The 25,771-nt window shown below is 33.3% G+C and overlaps 4 protein-coding genes across 6 annotated transcripts in view; 1 reads left to right on the forward strand and 3 right to left on the reverse strand.

Moving 5' to 3' along the window:
• Positions 1 to 25,771, forward strand: part of LOC125831646 (uncharacterized) — an 831,707-nt gene that overhangs the window by 762,087 nt on the left and 43,849 nt on the right. The gene's annotated exons all lie outside the window — the stretch shown is intronic.
• Positions 293 to 6,032, reverse strand: LOC125831634 (ubiquitin carboxyl-terminal hydrolase 3). Its single transcript, XM_049510804.1, has 9 exons — positions 5,874 to 6,032; positions 4,943 to 5,074; positions 4,821 to 4,859; positions 3,963 to 4,074; positions 3,436 to 3,494; positions 3,277 to 3,351; positions 1,638 to 1,686; positions 872 to 948; positions 293 to 474 (listed from the first exon to the last, which is right to left on the reverse strand). Exons 1-9 carry the CDS (start codon positions 5,940 to 5,942, stop codon positions 388 to 390), a joined length of 699 nt encoding a protein of 232 aa, XP_049366761.1. The 5' UTR covers positions 5,943 to 6,032; the 3' UTR covers positions 293 to 387.
• Positions 6,884 to 10,363, reverse strand: LOC125831657 (uncharacterized). Its single transcript, XM_049510829.1, has 8 exons — positions 10,352 to 10,363; positions 10,111 to 10,147; positions 9,856 to 10,025; positions 9,436 to 9,472; positions 8,944 to 9,224; positions 8,547 to 8,583; positions 8,221 to 8,438; positions 6,884 to 7,711 (listed from the first exon to the last, which is right to left on the reverse strand). The coding sequence occupies exons 1-8, from the start codon at positions 10,361 to 10,363 to the stop codon at positions 7,007 to 7,009; spliced, it is 1,497 nt and encodes a 498-aa protein (XP_049366786.1). The 3' UTR covers positions 6,884 to 7,006.
• LOC125831598 (phospholipase A1-Ibeta2, chloroplastic-like) lies at positions 12,449 to 14,275 on the reverse strand. Its single transcript, XM_049510767.1, has one exon. It carries the CDS (start codon positions 14,195 to 14,197, stop codon positions 12,635 to 12,637), a length of 1,563 nt encoding a protein of 520 aa, XP_049366724.1. The 5' UTR covers positions 14,198 to 14,275; the 3' UTR covers positions 12,449 to 12,634.

Below are 25,771 nucleotides of genomic sequence, written 5' to 3' on the forward strand. Positions count from 1 at the left end.
ATCGTTTGTTTGAGAATGTTGGTTTTTGTGGTAGATCTCAATGGTTCTGTAACTTGATTTACTATTAACGAGTCTGTTATTAAAATATCCAAATCCTTGTTAGTTCCTTGCTTCCTTTAAGATTTTAGTTGAAAATGATGCCAAACTCTGGCACAAGAAATCAGTTTTGGCACACGCATGAATGGGAGGCCACCTTCTAGTAAAATTATTGGCCGATGGTGGAATTACTGCAATCATATGTAGCAGAGTTGTTCACCAATAGTACAAGTACTAATTTCTCAAAAGTAACTTATTGCAAACAAGAAGAAACATAGTACTGGAAACGGCAGAAACATGAAAAGCTAAAATTGGTTTAAACATCTCATCGATAAAAGCCTCTAGATTGGCCTAAACGTTTTGGGAAATAGCAATAACGTTGAAGTTGATTGAGTCTGGATTTTTCTCGATTATCTTTTTGATAACTCTGGCTGCATCCTGTAATAAATGAGAAATACTTCCATGTCACAAAACGCATAATGGGGAGATAGATGAAAGGAACTTTTGTTTAAAAGGACTACTTAAAAACATTTAAGTTTTACGATCTCATACTAGTATGAACTTTAGTTTAAAAGAACTTCTGAAAAAACGCCAAATCTTATGTTGGAGTAAAACTAAACCTTAATCCCAATTAATTGATATTTGCTTATAAGTGATATTTCTCCAGATTTGGGACTGATAAGGTGATCACACGTACTGAAGAGTTCCAAATTAAAATGGATGAAGAAACGAAGGTTAGGTCTGGGTGTGAAACAAAGAAATTGGGCCACAGTCACTGACTAATTGTCATCGGTCAGTGAACTTCACTCCCCAGAGCATGGACATAATTACTTACCTTTAATAAGCTGCTTGGAGAGGATGCGCCATGTGTAATAGGTCCAGCCCTCCTTCCATCAAGTTCATAGAGTTGTCCTGCAATGTGACCAAAGCTTGTGTGACTTTCAATTCCTCACCCATCATGAGTCGAGTTAAGTAAAGCTGAATCGTCTAGTCAACAATCACTATATTATTGATGTTGTAAACAAAATATAGTCATGATGCAATTTTTTGACTCCCATAACATGCGCTCCTAGTGCTCCCCAATTTGTTGTTGTTTAACTTAAGGGAAAAAAGAGGTTTCCCATTAGTATCAATGGATGGCAGTATGTTATCTAAAGGAAGTGGTTGACCTAGCAGACATCTTCAAATCATTATTATAGCATCAATACAAGCTTCCATGTTTTCACATGAAAACTATAGCTAATGAAATGTAAATTGATGGAGATCCCAGGCCCTCTAGGTGCTACTATGCTCCATATCAACCGAACTCCTCAAACACTCTGCAGCAAGCTACAAATGGAATAACAGTTGGCTCCCAACAATACTCGGAAAAAAAGTAAATCAACCTAACAACTTTCTACACCAAAGCCATATTAGTGGATACTAGCAGTCTAGCATAAGGTTTGTAATGCCCAAGCACTCAGTTTACACTCCAGATGACAAATAACTACCATCTTAACTTGGAAGCAGAATGCAGACAGTGCTTAAGTCAATTCTACGGATCACAGAAACTGAGAGAGTGAGAGAAAGAGTGGGATGAAATGGGATGGAGAAGGAAATACCATCAACACAGGTGAAGCAGATGAAATGAGTGTTCACATCGTCGGTAGCCTGCATAAAGAACGCACCAGATTAATGCACATTAAACAGGAAAAAAACATCAAAAAAGAAATAGTGACATGTATTTTATGTCATATACATGGGAATTGGGATTGTTAAACCAACAAAAGGAGTTATTATTTCAATGGGAAAACTGATATAGAGGAAGTTTCTGACTTCATAGTCTTAAAATCCAATCAATTTAGTTTCACATCTTCAAAAAGATTTAACATAAAGCCAGCAAATGTTTTTTTCCATCTTCCATAAATCATATTCTAAAAAATTAGAACTATCTTCTATTTTGCAGTTTTTAACAGAGTTTGAACTGAGGTTCACACAAAACTCTCAAACAATCTCTATATTGGCTTGCATAATAACAAAAAACTACAGCCCCTGGCTCTAACATTTCTCAGTTGCAAGAGAAGCACGCAAATTCACAAAAGTGTGAGTTTTAGGAAGAGTAAATGCACCAGAGACTAATAAGAAGGTTGTTGGTTATCAACTATCTGCAAACCATCAAAACCTCTGGTGTTTGTGTTGTACACAGTTGCCAGGCTTAAAGGTAGCCTCTAACATGCCCAAACTCTCTCATGCAAACAGGCCAGAGCTTAACAAGAAGGTTGTTGGCCTTCTCAAAAACAAGAAGGTTGTTGGTCTTCAACAAACTGCAAGCCATCAAAATCTCTGGTGTATCACACCAATACCCACAGAAGGCTTAGAAGTGACAGCTTCCTATAAGACGCCCAAATACTTTTTTCATGCCTCTCTGTTCCAACAATGTCGAGAAAACAAAGAGGCTGTCGTAGCAGCAAAACACATAAAGAAACGTCCAGAACTGTGAGCTCCGGAAAATCTAAATGTACAAAAGTTCAAATCAAATATAGAAAGTTGTTCACAGCAACATTCTTTAGATCAGCAAAAGTTAAGCTGCTGCTGCCACCACACAACAGCGACACCAGGCTTGAAGGTACCACCGTATATTTTTATTTTTTATTTAAAAAGAGGAAATGGGGAAGGGATTACAAGATAAGGAATTAAACCCTCACCAAATAAGTGAAAGTTTAGGTTACCAACTGGACTACCCTACTTGGTTGCATGAATTCTTCTTCATGTTTTTTGCACTAGATCAGACCCTCCTCCTTTGTGGTTGCTAGTCTCTAAATAAAATTATCTTTCTTCTTTTTAGAAAATGTCAAGAGTACTCATAGATCATTGGTTCAATTAATATGTCAATACATTGATGAAATATTTAATCTCTGACTTACTTTACTTCTAAGTGCACCAAGGAATGATTAAGTACCAATGGAATCTTATATCAGTAATTGAAAGCATAAAGGACAAGCTGAAGGTTTTTGAATATGTTCAGCCACAATTTTACTTCAGAGAAGCAAATATTGTCGTGGACTCATTGACTAATGAAGGATTGAAGCTCGAGGGACAGATTTGGTATGATGAATTTGAGTAGCTTTCAGAAAAATGAAGGCAAAAATGGTAATGGATAGCATACAAATGCCTAGTTTCTTGAGTAGGCATAGATTTAGTATAAGGACTGTTTATTTGAGATATGTAAGAAACACATAGATTATTCAAGGCAATTCTGACCTCAGTATCACCAGCAGTGGCTGCCACTGAATGAGCAACTTCCATTTCCCTATCGTTTTCAAGGAACAAAGCACGCTGCAAATTTGTACCTGAATGTATTAGCATTGGATGACTAGAATGATGTGACTGGCCACTAACTTCAATAGCGAAAATTAATACCTGCATTGGGTCCATGCTTGAGGTTGATTTAAAGAACTTGTCCAAGAACGAACCCTCGGCTAAATGGAAAAAAAAAACATGCATGTCAAAACTCGGGGAACAAAAAGAAAAGAAAAACTAGGATTGAAAAGATGGCAAAAAGAAAACAGCAAAAAGGGAAGAAAAAAAACAACATAGTGAACATGTAAAAAGTAAAACAAAAAAACATATCTTCCAAGTTGACAAGAATGTCACCATAGTTCAAAGAATTTCATCTAACCACCAAAATTCTCAAGATCTTATCTGTGGTCAGGCATTTCTCAGACTATGATAATGAATTAAGAGCCTTTCCCCCAAATATTATCATCAATTATAGCACAACATCAAGCTCTTGACTGAGTAATATACTACTTGTGCAACTATCTGTTATGATACTACCAGAAACTCTTAAGTACTCCCACCTCTAATATTACATACTTAATGCAAAGAGTAGAAACCTTCATGGTGAGAATCAGTTCATGATATATATAGAACATCAAATGACTTACTAAGTTTTATCTGAGAGGTGATATTCCCGATAGCATGAAGAAGGCCAATTGTTCCGCATGCATTTCCCACTGTTTGTTTCATGTAGTAAACTGTACTACTGGGATCGTGCACCTGCCAGAAAGCTCTCAAGAATAATTATAGAATTATGAAGCCAAATATAAGGCATAAATGTAGAAACAATCAAATATTCCAACTCAACTCGGTCAAATAAATAGAGAAGAAACAGATAATCAAGTATATTAGGAGATATTTATAAGGGGCCAAAAAAAAGATGTTGTAGTGATGACTGATGACTGATTTATGTGACTGATGAAATATAAAATCGAGTTTCTGTTACCTGTCAAAGCCAAGTATAAATTGACCTTGCATTGTCTATTAAACTCACTTAGCAAACAACCTGTCTACAGGACCACTTAGACACACTGGTATGGTTTCACGACAGCAGCCAACAAAGATAAAGCCAGAGTTCAACGAACTGGAGAATGTTGTACATCAGCAGGAAAGCAAACAAAAAGGAACAAATGAAATAATCAGATCCAAGACAGAGAAAGGATCTTGGCAACTGATAGCAAGGAGACCAAGCACTGGCAACTGCAAACCCCACTTCCCCTTTAAATAGGAAAAAGAGAGAGGCAAGAGGGAACTTCCTAGGATTAGTGATGGACAAAGTTTCACACCAAGAACTGCATAAGCAGGAACAATGACATTTAAGTAATTGAACACCCCAAAAAGAGAGAGACTAAATGGCATAATTTGCCTAACGGAATCATTCATCAATAAGAAGAAAAAAATCTAAGGTTGGAAGTAAAGAACTGATGAACATGAGTAGTTTATAAAGAAATGGTCATTCAATTCACCTTTGTTTCGCTGTCTTGCTTTATTCTCTCTTCTTCACTCTGCACGCACATTGCAGAAAATTAATTAGTTGACCAGGATCATTGACATATACCAGTTAACATCAAACTAAATAACAACAAACCTGAGATGTGAGAGGATAGAGAAATAAAACAGCAAGCACTGGCTTTGGCACCATCTCCAGAAGTTCTTCATCTAACCCATAAACATCACAGCACTCGGCCTCATTCGCTGGAACACCAAGACCCCAAAGAAACTGCTCGATAAAAAAAACTCATAAATTAGGAACTTCATTAATATTTTTCATTTCTACCTTCATGTATATGATTTTCCTCCTCCTTCAGCTTCCTATAGTTTAACAAACCATATATAAATTTTGATTAAACGATTCTCAACCTAGTTAAGAAATACCATCCCATAGTTCTTTCACATACTAAAGCCAACAACAACAACAAACACAATGAAATCCCACAAGTGGAGTGGTAGAGTGTACGCACACCTTACCACTATCTAGTGGAGGTAGAGAAGCTGTTTTTGGAAAACTTCACATACTAAAGCCAAACTTATCAAATCTAATTCATGGTGGGAAACATACTTAGTTGATTGAGTCAGTTCTCAACCAATATTAAGGTCATTCTCTTTTTACTTCTAATTACACTTAGAAAACATCAATATCCTCGATCCCATTTTATATGACACCATTAGTACTTGACTACATTTTCTTTTCCACATATCTGATGCTCCTACCAACTATTTTTAAGCACAAAACATTGCGACTTTCTAAATTTTAAGTATCTAAAACTAACTTTTAATCAGCTTCAAAAAAATCTAACTTTTAAATAATGTCCAATTTGAGTCCAAAAATTAGCTAGTTTGACCACAGTACTCAAAACAGATCGTGATTTTGGGACGGAGAGAGAGTAGTAGGTTGAATTCATTCCAGATACAGCTGATTCAGAAGACGGTAAATACTACAAACTGAGATTATTTGAAATACCGAAACAAAAAGAGGATACAAATGAAAATCAAGAGATAGGAAAAAGGAGTGAAGGTACCTGATTCATGACATCGGGGTTAGCTTCAAGAGGAAGCCATCTCTTCTTAGAGCCTGTGCTTTCCGCCATGGATTCCTTTCCTCTATTTTACTCTCTCTCTCTACCTCGATCGCCTTCTCCTCTTTATATATATATAGTTATGGGAAGGGCTTTATGGTGGGAGGTTTTATCATTTTCTAGCACCCTCGTCTTCTTATTTTTCTTTATCATTTTTTGTTTGTTTGTTTTTACAATTTAAATAAAATATAATTTTATAAAAGAAATGTTAAAAAAAATATATTTTAAGAATAAAAAATAAAATGTTGGAGAGATTTGATTGGACCTAAAACTAAAAATTGTAATAGATCACTAAATCAATTTACCAGTATTTTGAATATTTAAAGTTGAAAAAAATAACAAGATGAAGAATTTAAATTCAAAGGTATATTATAATGCTAAATATTTAGCAAGTTATTAACACGAGATACTTTTCCAGGAACGCATTTGATTATTTCAAATATATATCTTTTTTAAACAGCATTATTATCAAAGGAGCAAGTTTTCAACTTTTTTGGAGTATGAAGAAAATTATATTGGAAAATGAGCCCTACAATACACGATTCAGATTTAGTTCGAACTCCAATGTGGGTTCCTGATATATAGGGTGGGAAACAAAAAAAAAAGTTCCAATTTTTAAAATTTTATTTGGTTGCACAAAACTTCTTATGACATATTTTTGTATATGAGTGTTTACTGTTACTAAAAGAATTTCGAGGAGATCTACACTTCCCATCTATTTATATTTTACAGTTTAATCACTTGGTGTCCGAAACAAGTGAAGATAATCAATCTAAATTTGTGTCGAATAGACCTAATAAGCGAGTTGAAACGCTCCTAATTAAAAAATACTTCAATTTGATTATGTGAATGTCGAACAAAATTTGACTCAAGGCCAAACCTATTAAAAAAAATCTAAATATCGTGGTTGTCAATTTAATAGATCTCATTGCATTGTAAATTGACAACCACGATATAGTAACTCTAGCATTGTGCCAAGTCTTGTTCTCACATCTTTCACTAGCTAACATGCAAAAACCTCTTTTGAATTCTGCCATTCTTGATATCCATTTTCTCTTCATAAGAATGTATTAGACTTAAGCTCGACGAACCCATTGCTCTAGTCGAAGCTGCTTTAGAGGAGGACCAATATTTGGCTTAGTCCTTTGGGGGCACCGCCATTTTCCTGTTGTTTCCAAAGCACTAGGATGCAAGTTGGTTGTTTCTGTGAGTACCTTTCTAGTCAAACCCTGCTTGTGGCAGTTTGATGCAACAGTGACTCCACTTAAAGGAGACTGAACTGCAGCTGGCGTTGGCAAAGGACTTTTGTTCTGCACTTGACTATTTCTACTCTTTCTGGTTGTTATAAAACCATTCTCTCCAAAGTCATTTAGGTGATTTTCTTTGTGGATGATTTCTGCTGCTTTCCGTTTGGATAACTTCTGACTTAACACACTTATCTCCATCCTATTTTTAGATTGCACATCATCAGCAGGTTCAACACTATCTTTAGATTTCGAACTGTTCTCTGCAGAATCCTTCCTGTGAATTGGATGTCTGTATAATTTTTCACCTTCACAGCTTGAATGATCGATGGTGCAGGATACTTTGCAGTTAACTTCTTGAGGAAAAATGGTCTCCAAGTGTTCTCCATCACTCTCTTTGAAGACCATGTCAATGTCTCTTGGTGAACCACAATTGCTATTCTCCGTTGTCTTGTGATTTAGTGTCTGTTGAGAAATCCTCTCATGAGACATTCCATTGGATATTCTTGTGTTCTTTGTCCAATCAGCCTCCTGATCCTTCAAAGCATACAAACACGAAGGAAATCATCAAGGGAACTTATGACAATATGGTAAGGTAGACCTCAATTATGTAGCTGAAGTGTCAGTTATCTTCTTTGCATGGTAGAAACAATTGTATAACTAACAGAATCGGAGATGAGATGGTTCATATGCATAGCTCCAGCCAACTAAAAATACCTAAGTTTCTAACTAACTAAAGACAGAATAGATCTTTTAATGTTTCTTTCTGTCTTTGTTTTGTACATATGTTCAACTATGTGATCCAACACTGTAACTCAATGTAATCTTATTGTATATTCTAGGTACTGATCCCTCCAGCCAAAAAGGTTCGTACAATCGCAGAAAGATAAAATCCATCTGTTTGTTGATCTACAGCTTAAGGTTCTACGTTTACTTTGAGTGTACATTCAATAAATCAACATCTAAAACATGAGTTCACAAAGAATTGATGTAGATCAAGAGGATGTATGAAAGGAGTTTGATGCAGCTGAAGGTTCTAAGTTTACCTTTGAGGCAGTTTGATGCTCATACTTGTCATCATGGATAAAAGGAGTTCCTAATGAATTCCTAAAATTCTGAGGTTCCTCACCGCCACTATATCCATTCGTACACACTTTGTCATCTAATTCTTTCTCATGATCTGGAAGTATGGAATCTTGAATAGTATCCACTTTTGGAGATTCATAAACATAGCTAGAGAACCAGTTCCGGATGTCTGGAGGCTCTGATAAAGACCATATATGGTAACAAAGATTAGCATTAACAAAAATTATCATTGCCTGCTTAAAAAAATGGAAACTTTTGTATTAGGAGGTGAAAGGATCACACTTACCTGAAGCAAGTGAAATGTCATCTGAAGACTCCACATCCTAAAGACAAGTACATAAAATCATGGTTTAGTAAGAAAACACAGGAGAGACGGTCCAAAACAAATCTATGTGCTACACTGTCCAGAAAGGAACTCGTCGATACATGACTTGATGTTTGTCAATCCATACAATATTTTGCAAATTTTCCTCACACAAAATTGCTCATCTACTTGCAATAAATATTTCTGAACTTCACAGACTATGGGGAACATGCTAATGGAAATAATCAGAGAAAATTGTAACATTATTATCAAAATCCACCACCAAGACGTAGCACTTCAAAATAGACTTGGATTCCAATTAAAAGTTTGCACAGTGGAAATTGAAACAACAATAGAAAATAGAACTTGCCTGACCTACCCATTTGTTATCTGCAACAGAATTTGTACACTGCTCAAGGTCTTTTGATGCCATATTGCCTCCAGAAGACAAACTGTTGCTTTTCCCATTTGTTTGATTTTCAGCAGAATTATCTTCCTCCCTGCTGTTGATGTCTTCTTTGCATCCTCTGGAGCTAGTATCCTCATTGAAACTGATGTCAATTGATTCAGGGACTATAGTATCATCACTATCAGCCAATAGGGGAGTTTCAGGCACAAAACTTGAGAAACAGTCCTTGGTATCTAAAGGCTCTGATAGCACTGACATAGGGACAGAAAGTCAGCTTCGTACAAATTTCATACAAGCAATTTTGATATACAAATTTAAGGGAAAGAGATGAACTGGCAACTTTAGTATGTGGTCTAGTTTCTACTTTCTCGGCATATATAAGGTTCTAAAATCCACTTCTTTCTACTGAGATGCCAGAAAACAATAGTAAGCAATACTTCATAGTATGTTAGCCTAACTTACCAGAAGAAAATGGGATATCATCTGAAGCTCTCCAAACCTGTGAAACAACCACTAGAGTAATATTACTAATCTTAAAAATGGTAGTATTCATTAACAATCTACAACTTTTAAAGCTCTTAATAACTATAAGATTGAATTCAAGAAGCAGATAACAAAAATCTCTTTAATGTTGGACTCTAATGTAAAGGTTTCTGAGTATAATCATATCTTATGATCACAGTAAATTGCATAGCTTAACAGACCTAATTATATCCCCGTGGCTTAAACTTTTTAACAAGGGGTTGATATTTCCTTCTTTTTTCCCTTTCTCATGAGGGGGTTGAGTCAATTCAACAAATTTATTGTTTTTTCCACAAATTTAAATGAAAAGGGGGGAATCTAAAGATAAGGTTTAAGGGATAAGACTTGAAGCTCAACTACCTTAGTTGGAAGTTTGATATCTCCTTGTGAAGCTACATTCTCACCACAATGCAAGGAATCAGCTTTCTTTCTTTTCCTGCCATCTCCCGAATCTTGAAAATCATCAATCTCACTCAACACCGGCGAATCATACGCATAGCTCGAGAACCAATTTCCAATATGAAGAGGCTCTATTTGTTCAAACAAGAAAATTCCAATGAAAAAAAAAAATAGATTGAACCTTCTAGATTAACTCTTTGGGGAAAATATGCATACCAGAAGGAACCGACAGTGAGTCTACAGAATCTAACACCTGCAATTCAAAGTTGCTCATTCAGTGATTAAGTTTAATTTCCTTTTTGTTAGCAGAATAAAAAACAATAAACTAGTGTTTCACCATGGATTTTGAGAATTCTAATTACAAAACAAAAAAAATCCAAGTAAAATGAATGTACAAACACAATTCATAAATTAAAATTTTCAAAATCTATGGTCAAATGGGAGCTTCTGGGATTACCTGCTTCGACATCGGCTAGAGAAACAAGAACAATTCAAAAATGATGTTTGAAAAATGTGAAAAGAGAAACTGTGAGAACAAAATTTTGGGATGTAAATAATCTACAAACTACAATGGCGCGTCTTTCAAATTTTCAAATTTATTATTTCCCGGAAAAAATTCCATCTGCCTGAAAACATTTTACTGTGTTCAACTTTTGAAATTTCCACATTTCTCCTTTATTATCAACTTAGCTGCAGAACTGGTCCACTATTTTACCTTTATTACACTTTATGCACAAACAAAGTACAAACACCACTTTGCCTTCCTAATTTTATTTTAGGGAAAAGGGTCAAAAATATTCTCAATTTTGTTTTATTGATTGACTATATCCTTATCATTAAAATAAAGTTATGTTTACTAATTTCATTATTTGTGCCCTCAATTGGATGGAAGGCCCCAAATCAACTAAAATTACCTAATTTTAACCCGATCCGACCCACTTAATCATATAACCCATTTCTTTTACCGAAAAATCAACTTTGCTTTCCACCACCAGCGCCTCCACTTAAACCACCACCAAAGTCACCACCCTTTCCGAGATCTCCTCCACCACCTCGAAACAGGTAATTTTTTGGGTTTATAATAAGGTAAATTTTTTAAGATAAAAATGTTTGAACTTTATTCATGATATTAAAATCTAAAATACAAAATAATAAAATTGTTTCTTCTCAACGTCTGAAAATACATGAAGCTTGTCTTTATGAAAAATTTCAAATAAAATATTACGTAATTGATTCAATACTATAGCAATAAATTAAATAGGGGTAATCAGTTAACTGCTCATTTTTTGAAGTCCCGTCTTCTTAGTACTTAGTATAATGTAACAAACATTACATGTCACAGTTAGTATATATAGTAAGATTGATTTTCTTGGAAAATAAAAGAAGGAAGGTTCAATACGTAAAGTCACATGAACATATTTCCTGGAAATCCTGCTTCCTTGGCCTTGGGATGCGTTGGCTCGAAAAATATAATAGACCAAGGAAGGAGAATTAACCACATACAATATTGTGCGCCAATGTATATTATTCTGCATTTACATGGTCCTACTTGCTTTAAATTTCCAACCAAGAAAAATTGAACTTGATTTGGTGGGATTCTGAACTTTCTTCAACACAATCATCAACCAAGACATATACATATAGTCATCCACTTGCACATCTAATTCCCTCATCGTAGGTCTCTTTTCGCCATATATATATATTCTCCTTATCAAGCTCAATCGATTTTCTCATAATTCAAGCTCTCTTCCACTTTGTGTTGTAATGTCAATGCTATGAGATATACTCCTAACATTATTACTGTATTTTTTATTCACAAAGGTATCACTTGGAATTAAGTGCTCCCTTTCACCTTGGGTTTAGGCCTTAGGGAGGAGGAGATTGAACTCATTTGAGTTTAAAGTAGTTTGATTGAAGTGGAGTAGGAAGAATGAAGATATATATATACTAGTTGACTTTATCTTGCATATTGCACGTATATATCTTGATTCTTCATTATATTACTCTTGACAACATGTCTTCAATTTGCATGATCACTAGTTGATTCACGGTTCACAAGGTTATATTTGCGAATGGCTCTCATGGTATGTACTTCACTTAGGAGTACTTATATTTGCAACCACTTTTACCTTCTTTGATGAGATCTATTAGTCATTTTTTGTAATTATAAGTAAGACATTTGTATTAATTGGAAAGACTCTGGTTCATTCATCCGATGTCATATATGTTACTTTTTATGACGTTATTAATTATTCTATTTATATAGTCTAGTCGTCAAAGAGAAAAAAAAATTGTATTCTTCCTTTTGCCCATATTGATCAGTTTTATTCTTTCAAATCTTCTCTATTGCGCATTGAGTGATATTTTACTTAATTAAATCCACATATTAGTCATTCAAATAAGAAGATAAGTCGACTTTTGGTCATTGATTTCAGTTATTTTTACTTTAGTTGGAATTTATGAAGTTAAAGTTGAAAATAGAATTGTGTTTGGTTATACTTGCAAATGAGAGAAAAGAGCATTCTATTCGAAAAATTTGGAATTCAACTTCAAGTTTAATTAGAAATTTCCATGGCCAAACACTAATATTTCTGTAAAACGAGAAATTATTCCAAAAAGTGAATAATTCTCATGGCCAAGTGAGTCCTAAAGAAGAGAAAAACAAGTATGTCGAAAACATATACATCTTGTTACTTCTTTGTACATGAAGTATACATTCCCTGCTAGTAATATATAACACTCAGGATGATGGACTAGGCAAACAACTAGATCTAGGGAAATTATGTTCTCTATCAAGATTGATAGTCAAATCCTTTCCCTTGCTAGTGTAAAGTCTTTTAAAATTAGACCTTTGTTCATTTAGCAGCCTCACAAGACTTCTCTTGGCATTAGGCCTAAATGGACAATTAGATGCCGTAAATCCATCCACCAAGTGCAAATACGCCTCTAAATCATGGCAGCACGCAACATCCGCGTTAGGCTTCAAAAAAGGAGACATCTTTGTATCAACTCTGAATTCAGTCCCAACATGTGAGTACGCCCATGGCATCCTACAATCTAACATCTCTAGCACTCGACCTGCACCCGATTCTCTTAACTTTTTGTCGAGTGATTCGCTCACAAACATTCCTGGAACCCTCGTGATCACGTCTTGATTATTCACGATACGTAAAACCTTAACATTATTATCGTTAAGTCGATCCGCGAAACCCCGGTTGCCTACTCGTGGCCCCCCGAAGGAAAAAACGGCCACGGGCGGGGCGTTCGGCACGCACATGCTTAAATCATCCGCGACTAAAAGGGATAATGCCGCACCGAGACTGTGCCCGGTTATGGTAATGCTTAAAGGCTCGCCTTTGTATTTTTCGATTAATCTTTGCACTTCGTTAACAACTGATTCAGCTAAACTTGGCACACGATGATCACCTGTTTTGTATAAACTTAAAAATCCACATTCTACTTTAGACTGTACTACTCCTTCGTCGTTATCATCATCATTATCATTTTGTTCCACTAACAAGTCACGAAAATTCTCTGCCCACTCTAAACAAGTGGCGGTCCCTCGTAACGCGATAACAATGTCTCTCCTTCCCATTCGTTGGATCTCACTCCTGTCATCGCACACTGCCACATAACCGATCCAGCTAGACCGCTGAGTCATCCATCCGAGATCAGGTGCCACGTCATCAACCCACTTAGGCAACCCAATAGACGAAGTTGCGTATAAGCTTTTAGTCACCTTGTATGACCTATCCGGCAACGCCACGTGTCTCTCCGGCGGAACCTCATCTGCTGACGTGGCAGGGTCGGAGTGAAAACAGTGATAAGCCGACTGTATGAATTCTCCGTACCGGACTAATTCTCGCCGGAGATTTTCGTCGAGCGGATCGAGTAGCCCGAGCCAGTTATTGCTGCCGTGATACTCTCTCCACCGGTTAGCGAGATTGTTCCGAGGAGAATATTCAATTGATTTTGAAGATAATAGTCTTTTTAGTCTATTCAAATGCCGTGGCGACATATCCTCTGCAGCTTTTCTCATCTCATCAGGCCAAATGTTAGCCAAATTGAGCCCTTCTAACAAGTTTTTTCTTCTATTCTCTATCGACCTATTACTGGATTGTTCAATTACAGGTTTCGATGAATCAATTGGGTTCGTCTTTTGCAGAAACTTATCGAGATTGGAAATATGTTTTTTCGTCATTTCTGTAGATGAGATTGTTTTTACAGTTTGTGCATTGCACTTAAAGTTGACTCCCTGTGGCTGAAAAAGGTGAAGATTTGGTAGTGTTGTTCCGATCTGCATGGTTTTAGAGAGAGAAAAAGGTGGAGGGATTTAGAGAGTGAGAGAGGAGTCAATGAGTTAGTTGTTACAATTAGGAAGCTAGTTGTTATTGGATCGAACTTGGTTATTTATAGAGGAGAAGGTTACATATTGAGGCTTGTTCTTTTCTTTATTTACAATTACAACCAGCAATAACATCATAATATATAATCCAATAAATGTGGTTGAGGTATCCCATCACCGGTCGATTCGATTCAATTTGATTTTACGTATTATTAATTTGATTTATTAATTTTAAAGTGATTAAATTGGAAATTAAATAATTTATTATTGGTTTTTAATTAATTATCTTTTAGTTCTTAATAGTTAGATTTTGAGTTTAACTAGTAAAAAAATCTCTCTATATATATATATTCGTAAAATAGGAATTGTAGTTAGAATAAAAGTGCAACACAAATTTCCACATTGTTTATTTTTATCACAATCAATTCTAAAATTTAGAAGAGATAGATAATACTAATTTATGTCGAAAAGAGAGAAGATATCACAATAAAGAGGCACAAAGGCTAATTTGTATTTCCTACAATCGGAAGTAAAACTAAAAAAAAAACCGGTAAAATGTCAACCGAATAAATGAAGTAACATATAGTAAGAAAAAAAGGACACACAATATGAGTAGGTGAAAAAGATGGACGGTATTATTTGAGTAATTGTTCATTTGTGTTACTCTAATTACTTAAAATAGAAAAAGGAGAATAAATTATCCTCGTGGCTCCCCGAATAGCTAGTTGCTGACTCCTCTCTTTCCCTTTTCAATTCTATTCAAATATCAAAAAGTCTACTTTTAATTTATGGTTGACAATAACACAATTCCTCCAAATTCTTTATTTCAACATACCACGTTTTACACCTCCGACCATATTTTTTTTGTTTGATAAGGAAACCGTGCTCGTTATTTTTCGGATACATATTAGGTAAATTTCACTTTATCAATATAATAATCTGTAAATTATATTAAATAAATTCAATTGATAAATATAAATAAAATTCTTCATTTGGAGATCATCTCCTCAACTGAATGATGTAAATAAACTTCCAAATTCGAATTGTTGAGATCTTTGCCCAAAGGGTGATCTAAACAATTAATGGGCCAACAAGTAGGACACCTCCGACCATATTGTGCTAAAATTTAGAAGGTTAATTATTATTTTTTTTAAAATAACACATCTATATGTTTCAATTTATATGATAATTATTTTTTGAATTTTAAGATTTAAATAAAAAAAATCTTTTACCGTATTTTTTTTTATATATTATATTTTGATTTGTCGGCTATTATGACTTGTAATATTTTTTTACACAGTTTTCAAATATGTAAATTTATTTCAAAAAATTTAAAGATTGTATACCTGATTTTACAATCAAACTTAAATTGTATGACTTACGAAATGTGCCACATAAATTGAGACGGAGAGAATGTATTCTTAATTAATTTATAATGACTTCATATAGTTGTTTTTAAAAGATTAAGAAATTAACGTTTGAATTAAGATATACTGATAAATAAAATGAAAAAAAAAGTAAAAATATTCTTGAACTATTAAAAACATAGTAATTATGTCATTTATCAATTTTTAGACAAAAATGTTCTTATTGTTATTCAAAGTGACGCAAACAATATTATTTTATATTTTAATTTTCTAATATAAAAATAGGAAACGAATATATTTTATAATGTTAGTTAAAATTCACTTGTTTTCAATCTTCAAGCAAATAGTACTAGTGTCAAATTAACTCTCGTTCACATTATCAACCTAGGACTTCAATTCAAATTGCTCTAATTTTCTAAAGTCATACACCGCATCTAATCACGGCCAAGTACAGTTACATGATGTATATTTTATCGATTTGGTGAAAATATTGAGTTTTGATAACTTTTTATCCATTATCAAATTATGACAACAATGATTGTGTTATATTTATGAATATATACATATTTAGTATGATTATCATATTCTTATATATTATTTTTATGTGATGTGGTGTCGAGCGGGCTTGTGTCGATTAATCCTACAAGTTTATTATACATCAATATATTTTTCTATACTGAAATTTAAATATATTATTTCACTAACTACTATATCAGTCATATATCTTTATGTATCAGATCAATTTATATTCACACAACTCAACTAATTCAACAAAAATACCTAACTATTAGTCTATTATTCATGCCACCAACAATCCAACATGGATAATGAGTAATTTGTTTACTTAAGTTTTAGACAATAATGAGAACAAAACATTTTATATGGAGTATTTTTCTTTATCGAAACTTGAACCTAAAATATGATACTCTATGATATTTCATCCCCCACGGTCTTATACTTTGGGTGTATCTCTGTCCTTAATTACTTGTTCATTTTTTAGTTGACACACATATTAAGAAAATAATTAATAACATAATGAGTTTATCATTTTATCCCTATTAATTATGAAATGGATGAAAAGTTTTATATTTTTCAAAGTAATTAGTCATTTAATTGATGGTATAATAGGAAAAAAATAATTGTGCTTTCTTGATTTGTCAAAATGAACAAGTAACTAGGGATAACTAGAAAAAAAAATGGATAAATAATTAAGGACAGAGGGAGTACTTTATTAGGTAATTTTGCCAAACTTTATTGGGTCGGTGCTTTATTGATTGCATATCTATAAAGTGGTAATGTACATATATATACATCCTTTTAGAGATGCCTATCCAATTCATCCCAAAAATATGAACAAATTGCTTAATTACTACTACCAAAAACATGCACACTTTAAACGATTAACAAACAGCCTTTCATTTGTTGCTTTCACTGTACGTAATCGGATCTTCACTAGTTAATGGCATTTGATTTTTTTTATATGGTATTTTGATATTTTTATTGGAGTCTGATGACTAGTTATTTATGTTGTGTAACGCTTCATTCGAGGAAAAACATTTCCTATCAAAAATATTTCGATACTTAAAACTCAAATCCGAGACATCTGCTTAAAGAACAGGTAACTTCATTCACTTCACCACATCATGTGATACTACATCCATATTTCACTACATTTGACTTCTTTTTTTTTTTTTTTTAAATAAATAATAATAATGTAACATTTAGTTTTAAATTGCATTTGCCAATCGGCTCGGACACCAAATGGTCGGTGAACGTACACTTTGTTTCGCCGTACCAATTAAAACGTAAATTCAAATAATTCTATTTTATTAAATTAATATGTAATTTCAAATAAATGATAAGTAACATATTATAATATGTCAAATTATATTCATGATATAGAACAATTAGATTATTGTCACTCAGGTATATATAATTTAAATAATCCATATATATTAAGTTATATATATATATATATAACTCATTAATAATAGGAAAAATTGTATGGAATAGCAAACTATAATTCAAATTAAATGATATAGCCATAGTTTATTTTAATTGTAATTCGCAGCAAACATTCCTTTTTTTTTGCCATTTGATTAGATATACAATTATCTATTTTCGGTATACAATTAGTCATTTTATACATTTCAGTATAAAATGTGTTTGTGTTTGTATAAAGCGAGGGAAAATTGTATATACAAATACATATATTTTCGTCCTATACACTTATAATTATTCAAATACAGATCTTATTATACAAATTACAATGTATAAATGAATTTATACAAAACTGAACAATTTGTATAAAATTGAATATTTGTAGAGAATTATACAAATCAAAAGCTCCATAGCAAACATAAAATTTGTTGCGCAATTATGCAAACTATAGTTATAACTTACAAATATAATTTTTATGTTTGCTATATGTGAATGTTACTCTTAATAATATTCTAGCAATTATTTGCTACAAATTAATTTTAAAAGCATTATGAAATTAAATGGCTTGGTGGCGGTGTGATGGAGCCAAAAATATGCATTTTATTATGCAACTTCATATTATGATTTTAAATTAGTGTTAGATATGTAGTTTGGAATCATAATTTAATATCTCAGATATTCTAAAAAGCGTAACTTGAGATTCCAAAATTCTTTTGTATGTAAAAATTTGAGACATTAGTTTATATATTTTTTTAAATAAAAAGAACAATCATTTTAAATTTGTGGAAAAAAAAATGTATGCTTTAAGTTTTTAGAACTATTAAAAGAACCACAACAATTCTCTTAATATGGACTATAGGGGTAAATATAAACATTTATTTATAAAAGAATTGACATGAAGATATGTGATTTATCAATGCGGTGTCTTATGATTTTCTTGATATCATATTCATGAATTATGATTTGTTCATTTAATAAAAATGCGTAAAAATTAAGAATTTTTTTATAGTTTTCAGTTTTCACAACTTGTTAACACACTATTTGAATTTTTTTTTAAAAAATCACCGCTAATGAATGAAAAATTTGTGTTATACATGTTTTTATTCATTTATCATTGAAATAACTCATTTAAAAAATTCATGATAAAAAACATGAAAACATCATTAAAAAATAAAGAAGGAAAACTTCCTAATTCTTTATATAAAAATATTATTATTATTATTTATCGATTCAATCAATATATTCATGAAAATAACTACTTAATATTTTTAATAGAAAATTTAACGAGAAAATAGTCATTTTTTTTGTAGTAGTGAAACTTGGCACTGAATGGGCACAATGCATGAAAAGTTCTTCATGATCTTAATTTCTTCTTGAGAAATTAATGAGGCTCTTGACTAACAAGTACAATATAAAGTGTCCCAATAAAAACTTTTGAAGAGCACTAGCAAAAGTTTTATGCTCTTGTCATCATTATATATTTCACTTTACGGCAAAAGTGAGCTACCACTTTAGTGGGTGAGATTAATATTGTACTTTTATTTATTTAAAAATAATAATATTAGTTTTACTTAATATGAAATTTAAGGTAATAAATAATATTTTTAGTGTTGTGATTCTAAATTAAAATTGTGTTAAATATATCAAAATAATTTAACATAATTTTAATTTAGAATCATAAAATTGAAAAGTCTTCTTTATTTTTTTTTAAACTCTATATCAATTCAAACTAGATCAATCTTTTGTAAACTAATAAATATATATGACCAAGCCTTGTGCGGATGTTGCATATCGATGTCATATTCATCTTAGTCGAGTACTTTGGAGGTATCATAGTTATGTGATATGTACCTATATTGGTGTGTGCTAGGCGCTATCTCGCGAAATTAATCAAAATATTGATGTGTGCTAGTCGCTATCTTGTGAAATTAATCTAAATACGTGTGTACGCTAATGAAACATATATTCCTTTTATTTCACATGGGAGAAATTTATACTACTATTTTTATTTATTTTTAAAGAAAAGAGAAGGAAGCTGAGGATACGTAAGAATATAGACTTAATATTGGAGTCAGCAGTTCCGCGGTAGTTTATTTCCATGAGGTTATCGTGTATGACAATTGACAACTATATTATGGAATAAATATTAACTGTATACATGTGATAGACAAAAATGCATTTTATTACTTTAATTAATTAAACAATACTCCTTTGTCCCTATTTATTTGTCCACTTTTTCTTTTATAGTTGTTCCTAATTACTTGTCCATTTTGACAAATCAAGAAAGGACAAATTTTTTTCTTTTATTATATCCTCAATTAATTACTTTGAAAAACGTAGAACTTTTTGAAAATATTAAATTTTTAATTATCCACTTTATAATTAATAGGGGTAAAATGGTAAACTCACTATGTCAATAATTATTTTATTAATAGATATGTCAGTTCAAAAGTGGACAAGTAATTAGGGATAGAGGAAGTACTATATAAAAACACGAAAAGAAACAAATCCATTTTTAAAACACGTCATGGAAAATTAAAATAGAAAACTTGGGGATGTAAGGGTACTAATAATAGGGGACAAACAACTATATAATATGTCAAAATTCTTATTTGGATGGAGAAAATATGTCAAAATTTAAAATGAATGATTGAATTAAATAAAGAGAGGTCTTAATCGTGGTTGGAATAATAAATAGGAATAATCCATATAGTTGGTTGCAAATTTTTTTGCAATCACATAACTTTAGCTAAGATATTATCTTTTTATAAATATTTAAATATTTATATCCTTTTCATAAATTTGTTACGAACAGTTTTTTTCTTCTTTTTTAAATAATGTAGGAAATAAGACAATAACAGATATATAATGTTTAATATATATAAATTCAATAAGAGCCTTTTTTCCAAAAAAAATAAATATAAATCTCAATAAGAGCCAATTAAATCAACATATGAAAAAAAAGAAAGAAGAGAAGACGTGTCTAATGTCAAATTGTCAATATTTTAGTGCCATTGATTTGACATATTGACTTTGTATATTGGGAAGGGAATGAAAGAAGGAATTAAGAAGATAAAGGAAACAAACTAGCTTTCACTAATAAAATGAAAACTTAGATAATTAATCAATTAAGCTATTAAAATCTTTACCGATTAGATAAATATATTTCTTTAAAATGATAGCATAAAACTTGATTTTCTTACTTAAATCCTACTCATTTAGGAGTTAATTACTTAGATACATTATAATTTGTAATATTATGTATCTTATCAGATTTTGATGACTCTAGAATCTAGATACATGTATCTCAAATACTTGGGATCAAATTTAGGTGTAATTTGTTCTAAATACTTAGGAAACTCATAATTAGTAATAAGATACGTAATATTTTAAAAGTATAGGTAATAATTTTCAGTAATTAGTTGTAAGCTACGTAATTTTTCAATAAAGATAGTTCAGATAAACCTTTTCCAACATCCAATTTACATAGCGCATATATAAACCTGTCAAAACGGGCTTAGCCCACGGGGCCGACCTAATCCAACCGGTTATTGGGGTAAGATTGTGATAGAATTTTTCAAACCCGTTTAAAACTAGGGCTTCTAAGCCCGACCCATATAAGCCCTTGACCCTTGAAGCTTGATCAGGACTGAGCTGGGGTCGACCCATGGGCCAAATTTTTTTACTTAAGGGTAACTTACAATAATCTCACTAGTATATAATCTAATTATTTAAATACACACTATGTTGTAATATTATGAATCTTACCAGATTTTGGTGCGTCCAGATACGTGCATCTTAGAATATATGGACTCAAAATTAGGTTAATTTGTTCTCGATACACTCTATCCAAGTAGATTCGCATGTATCTAGGATACATAGACAAATTTTGCGCCCTCACTTCCATCTCATCTTGCTTGTCACTCTCTTATCTCGCTCGCGTATCTAGTATGCGAGATACATGTTAATTACACTAGATTTTTTGCTAGTGTTATTGAAACAACACCATTTTGTCATATTTGATTTGAAAATCTTCTCATTTTCTTGATGTTATAAAATTACAAGTTTGAAAAGAAAAAAAAGGCTAGCCCAACCCAATCCTTCTAGGGTTGGGTTGGGTTGGGTTGAACATTTTTAGACCCTTCCAAATGAAAGGCCGGCCTTGGGTCGGGTGGAGCTGGACCGACCCTTTTTGACAGCTCTTCCTATATACAAACTTGTTTGGAATAATATTTTTTTATTTAAATATTAATTTAATAATAAAAAAAAAAATTTGAAGAAAATATTTGATACTCTAAGAACATCACACTTAAATTAGTAGGGCCGCGTAAGGCTGCGTGAATAGCGACAAGACAACATAGATATCAAATGAGAATTGCACATGACCGGTTGACAAGCGCGTCATACGGTCAGAGACAACCTTACATAATTAAATACTAGAGTACGTAACATCTTTTCAAAACAAAAAACATAATAGTATCTTTATATAGTCAACAAAAACTCTTTAAAATTAGAAAACATTTAAGGCAGAGTGTGGAAAGATAAAAGGAATGACGTACTAATTTAGCTTATGAAAATAAACCACCGACCAATTATTTTCATGGAACTAAAGACTTTTAAAGAGTACTCCATTAGTTTATACTCCCTCCGTCCCTATTTACTTGTCCATATTTCCTTTTTTAGTTGTCCCTATTTAGTTGTCCATTTTGACAAATCAAGAAAGGACAACAAATTTTTTCCTATTATACCCTTATTTACACTTCTTGAAAATTGTAAAAGTGTATGTTGTTTCCCTCCAATTTATTTCACTTTAATTCAAATAAGTGGTTGTAATTTTGAAGTGAAAAGTTGTCATAAGGGTAAAATTGTAACTTCACTGTGTTAATCATTGTTGTTTTAATCTGTGTGTCATTTCTAAAGTGGACAACTAAAAAGGGATGGAGGGAGTTGACAAAACCAGCAGCATAAGCTGCAAAACAATATACTTCCTCCATTAATGGAGGTTGAGCTTTCACCAACAATCAGAGAAGAAGAAGAGAAAAGATATTATTGAGAATGTGAAAACTGAACTGTAACCAATACAATGTATGTGTATATATACACACTGATATAGTTCTCTAACAAACTCAACTAACTATGAATTGTAAACTTGTGACTCCTAACTAACTAACTAACTAACTAATTCTGTGAATTGAACAGTACACTAAAACTAACTAATCTTATCACCCCCCCTCAAGTTGGAGGTGAATTACATACAGACAACTTGCTCAATAAATTAGTATGCTTGACTCCAGTTAAGGCTTTAGTAAAGACATCAGCTAATTGCGCATCTGTGGGAATGTATTGGAGTGTGATCAATCCTTGTTGCAGCTTATTTCTGACAAAGTGACAATCCACTTCTATATGTTTAGTTCTCTCATGGAAAACTGGATTCTTAGCAATGTGCACTGCTGCTTGACTATCACAAAAAACATGTATAGGTAAAGAACATTTTACTGATAGCTCATCAAGTAATCTTTCCAGCCATACTATTTCACCCACAACTTGTCTCACAGCTCTATACTCTGCTTCTGCTGAGGATAGTGACACTGTGGGCTGTTTCTTAGACTTCCAACTAATGGGACTATCACCCATGAGAACCAAATAGCCACTCACTGACTTCCTTGAGTCAGGACAAGAGGCCCAATCTGAGTCACAATAAGCACTGATGGTGAGGTCAGGCTTATTAGAGATGAAAACTCCTAATGTAGGGTCCTGTTGTAGATATCTGAGCACATGATAGGCTGCCTTCAAATGGGGCTCTCTAGGAGATTGCATGAACTGACTGAGGTGCTGCACACTATATGCTATATCCATCCTTGTGTTGGTGAGAAAGTTAAGTTTCCCCACTAGTTTTCTATAGTGAGTAGGATCTGATAGTGGTGTGCCTTCTGTAAGTCTCAGCTTTTCATTAGAATCCAATGGGGAAGTAGTAGTTTTGTAACCCAGAGAATCAAATTCTTTCAAGAGATCAAGAGTAAACTTCCTTTGGGATATAAGAATACCATCCTGTCTGTACAAAATTTCCAGACCAAGAAAATAATGCAGCCTGCCCAAATCTTTTATTCTGAACTGATCATGTAAGAACACCTTTAAAGAAGTGATCTCATCTATATCAGTCCCAGTTAGAATGATATCGTCAACATATACTGCAACAAAGACCAGGGAGCACCCATTCTTTCGATAAAACAATGAATAATCACTGTTAGAATGAGTGTAACCTTTTGAGTAGAGGCTGCTGGCCAGCTTGTCATACCACTGTCTGCTGGCCTGCTTTAAGCCATACAATGACTTCTTCAATTTACAAACCATATTACTACTGTCCACTGCCAGTCCCTGTGGTAATGCCATGTAAACTTCCTCATTTAAATCACCATGAAGGAAAGCGTTGTTAACATCCAATTGATACGTTCCAGCCTCTCTTGACTGCTAAAGAAATCAGAGTCCGAACAGTGGTCATCTTTACCACAGGTGAGAATGTCTCATTATAATCTACTTCAGCCTGCTGAGTGTACCCCTTTACCACCAATCTGGCCTTGAACCTCTCTACACTACCATCTGCCTTGTGTTTAATCTTGTACACCCATCTACACCCAATAACATTCTTCCCTTTAGGCAAACCAACTAGTTCCCAAGTGTCATTTGCATACAAGGCATCAAATTCCTGTGTCATTGCCACTTGCCAGGCAGGATTCAAAATTGCCTCTTCATAAGAAGAAGGTTCAATATCATGTGAAACATTATTGATCAACTGCTGACTATTAGGACACAGACTAGTGAAACATACATGATCAGGGTAAGAAATGAAAGATGTGAGTGAGTGGTGTGGATCAGAAGTGGAAGAAGACAAGTTAGGTATTGTATAAGTGTAGTCTTTCAGGTAACTTGGGGTGTGAAGGTGCCTAGTTGATCTTCTAGGTGCAAGTGGAGCATCAACAAGGGTAGAGGTGTTAGTGATAGGTCTAGGTGGAGACATAAGGACTGTAGGTTCAGTAGTTTGTGCATTAGTATTTGTGGAGACATGGTTAGTAGTGACTTCAACTAATGTGTCATCATTCAACACTTCATCATTAACAAAATTATTTGCTTTACTAGGCATGCAAGGTAATGTATCAGAATGGCTTACAAGGGATTTCAAGACAGAACTAAAAGTGGAACCAACAGGAGCAGTAACAAAAGGAAAAACAGCTTCATGAAAAATAACATCTCTGGACACATGAATTCTCTTGGTAGCCAAGTCGAGGACCTTGTAGCCTTTTGTATTGAAAGGGTATCCAATGAAGACATGTGGTGTTGCCCTTGGTTCAAACTTGTCCTTATGAGTTTTCAAGGTAGTTGGAAAGCAAAGGCATCCAAAACTTCTAAGGTGGGAGTAAGTTGGTGTTCTTTGATATAGTAGTTCATATGGGGACTTGTTTTGTAAGAGTTTAGTAGGTAGCCTATTAATAAGATATGTGGCTGTCAGGACACACTCTCCCCAATATTTCATAGGCAGTTTTGATTGGAATAGAAGTGCCCTTGCTGTTTCAAGGAGATATTTGTGCTTCCTTTCAACCACACCATTTTGTTGTGGTGTATAAGGACATGATCTTTGGTGTATTATACCTTTTTCTTGAAAGAAATTAGTTGCTTCAGTACTTGTAAATTCCAGACCATTGTCAGATCTGATAATTTTCAATTTGGTATGGAACTGATTTTCTATAAGGGAAATGAAGGCTTTTATGGTCTGCAATGCATTACTTTTGCATCTTAGCAGTTGTGTCCAGGTTGACCTACTATAGTCATCCACCATAGTTAAGAAATAATGGTGACCATCATGGGTAGGTGTGTGGTATGGTCCCCATAAGTCAATGTGAAGCAGTTCAAAGATTGTACTGGTTGTGGTTGTACTTTCTGGGAAGGGCATCCTAGTTTGTCTAGCCATAGGACATATTGTGCAAGTGAAGGGTTGTTTACTGGAAAAGTTCAGAGGTATGGTGGAGATAGTTTTCATTTTTACAAAAGGTACATGTCCCAATCTAGCATGCCATAAAAATTCAGTGTCATGAACGTGAGTAAAGTCAGTACCAGAAGAGGAATTAACAGCAGAACATAAAATATGATCAACAACACAAGCTTCTTTATTGATGGTATGAAAGTATTTTACATTTTCAGATGGACTTTGACATTTATTTCCAACAGAAGC

The sequence above is a fragment of the Solanum verrucosum genome, unplaced genomic scaffold (assembly GCF_900185275.1).
Source record: "Solanum verrucosum unplaced genomic scaffold, falcon-dt-bn FXZP01000049.1, whole genome shotgun sequence".
Classification (NCBI taxonomy): domain Eukaryota; kingdom Viridiplantae; phylum Streptophyta; class Magnoliopsida; order Solanales; family Solanaceae; genus Solanum; species Solanum verrucosum.

Coding starts and splice junctions, on each gene's coding strand:
- LOC125831598 (XM_049510767.1), bottom strand. CDS start 14,197: ATGCAGATCGGAACAACACTACCAAATCTTCACCTTTTTCAGCCACAG.
- LOC125831657 (XM_049510829.1), bottom strand. Junction 9,473..9,855: donor ATATCAAACTTCCAACTAAG/GTAGTTGAGCTT, acceptor GTTGTTTCACAG/GTTTGGAGAGCTTCAGATGA. Junction 7,712..8,220: donor AGCATCAAACTGCCTCAAAG/GTAAACTTAGAA, acceptor TATGCTTTGAAG/GATCAGGAGGCTGATTGGAC.
- LOC125831634 (XM_049510804.1), bottom strand. CDS start 5,942: ATGGCGGAAAGCACAGGCTCTAAGAAGAGATGGCTTCCTCTTGAAGCT. Junction 3,495..3,962: donor CACCTCTCAGATAAAACTTA/GTAAGTCATTTG, acceptor TTTTCCATTTAG/CCGAGGGTTCGTTCTTGGAC. Junction 475..871: donor CTCCAAGCAGCTTATTAAAG/GTAAGTAATTAT, acceptor CATTTATTACAG/GATGCAGCCAGAGTTATCAA.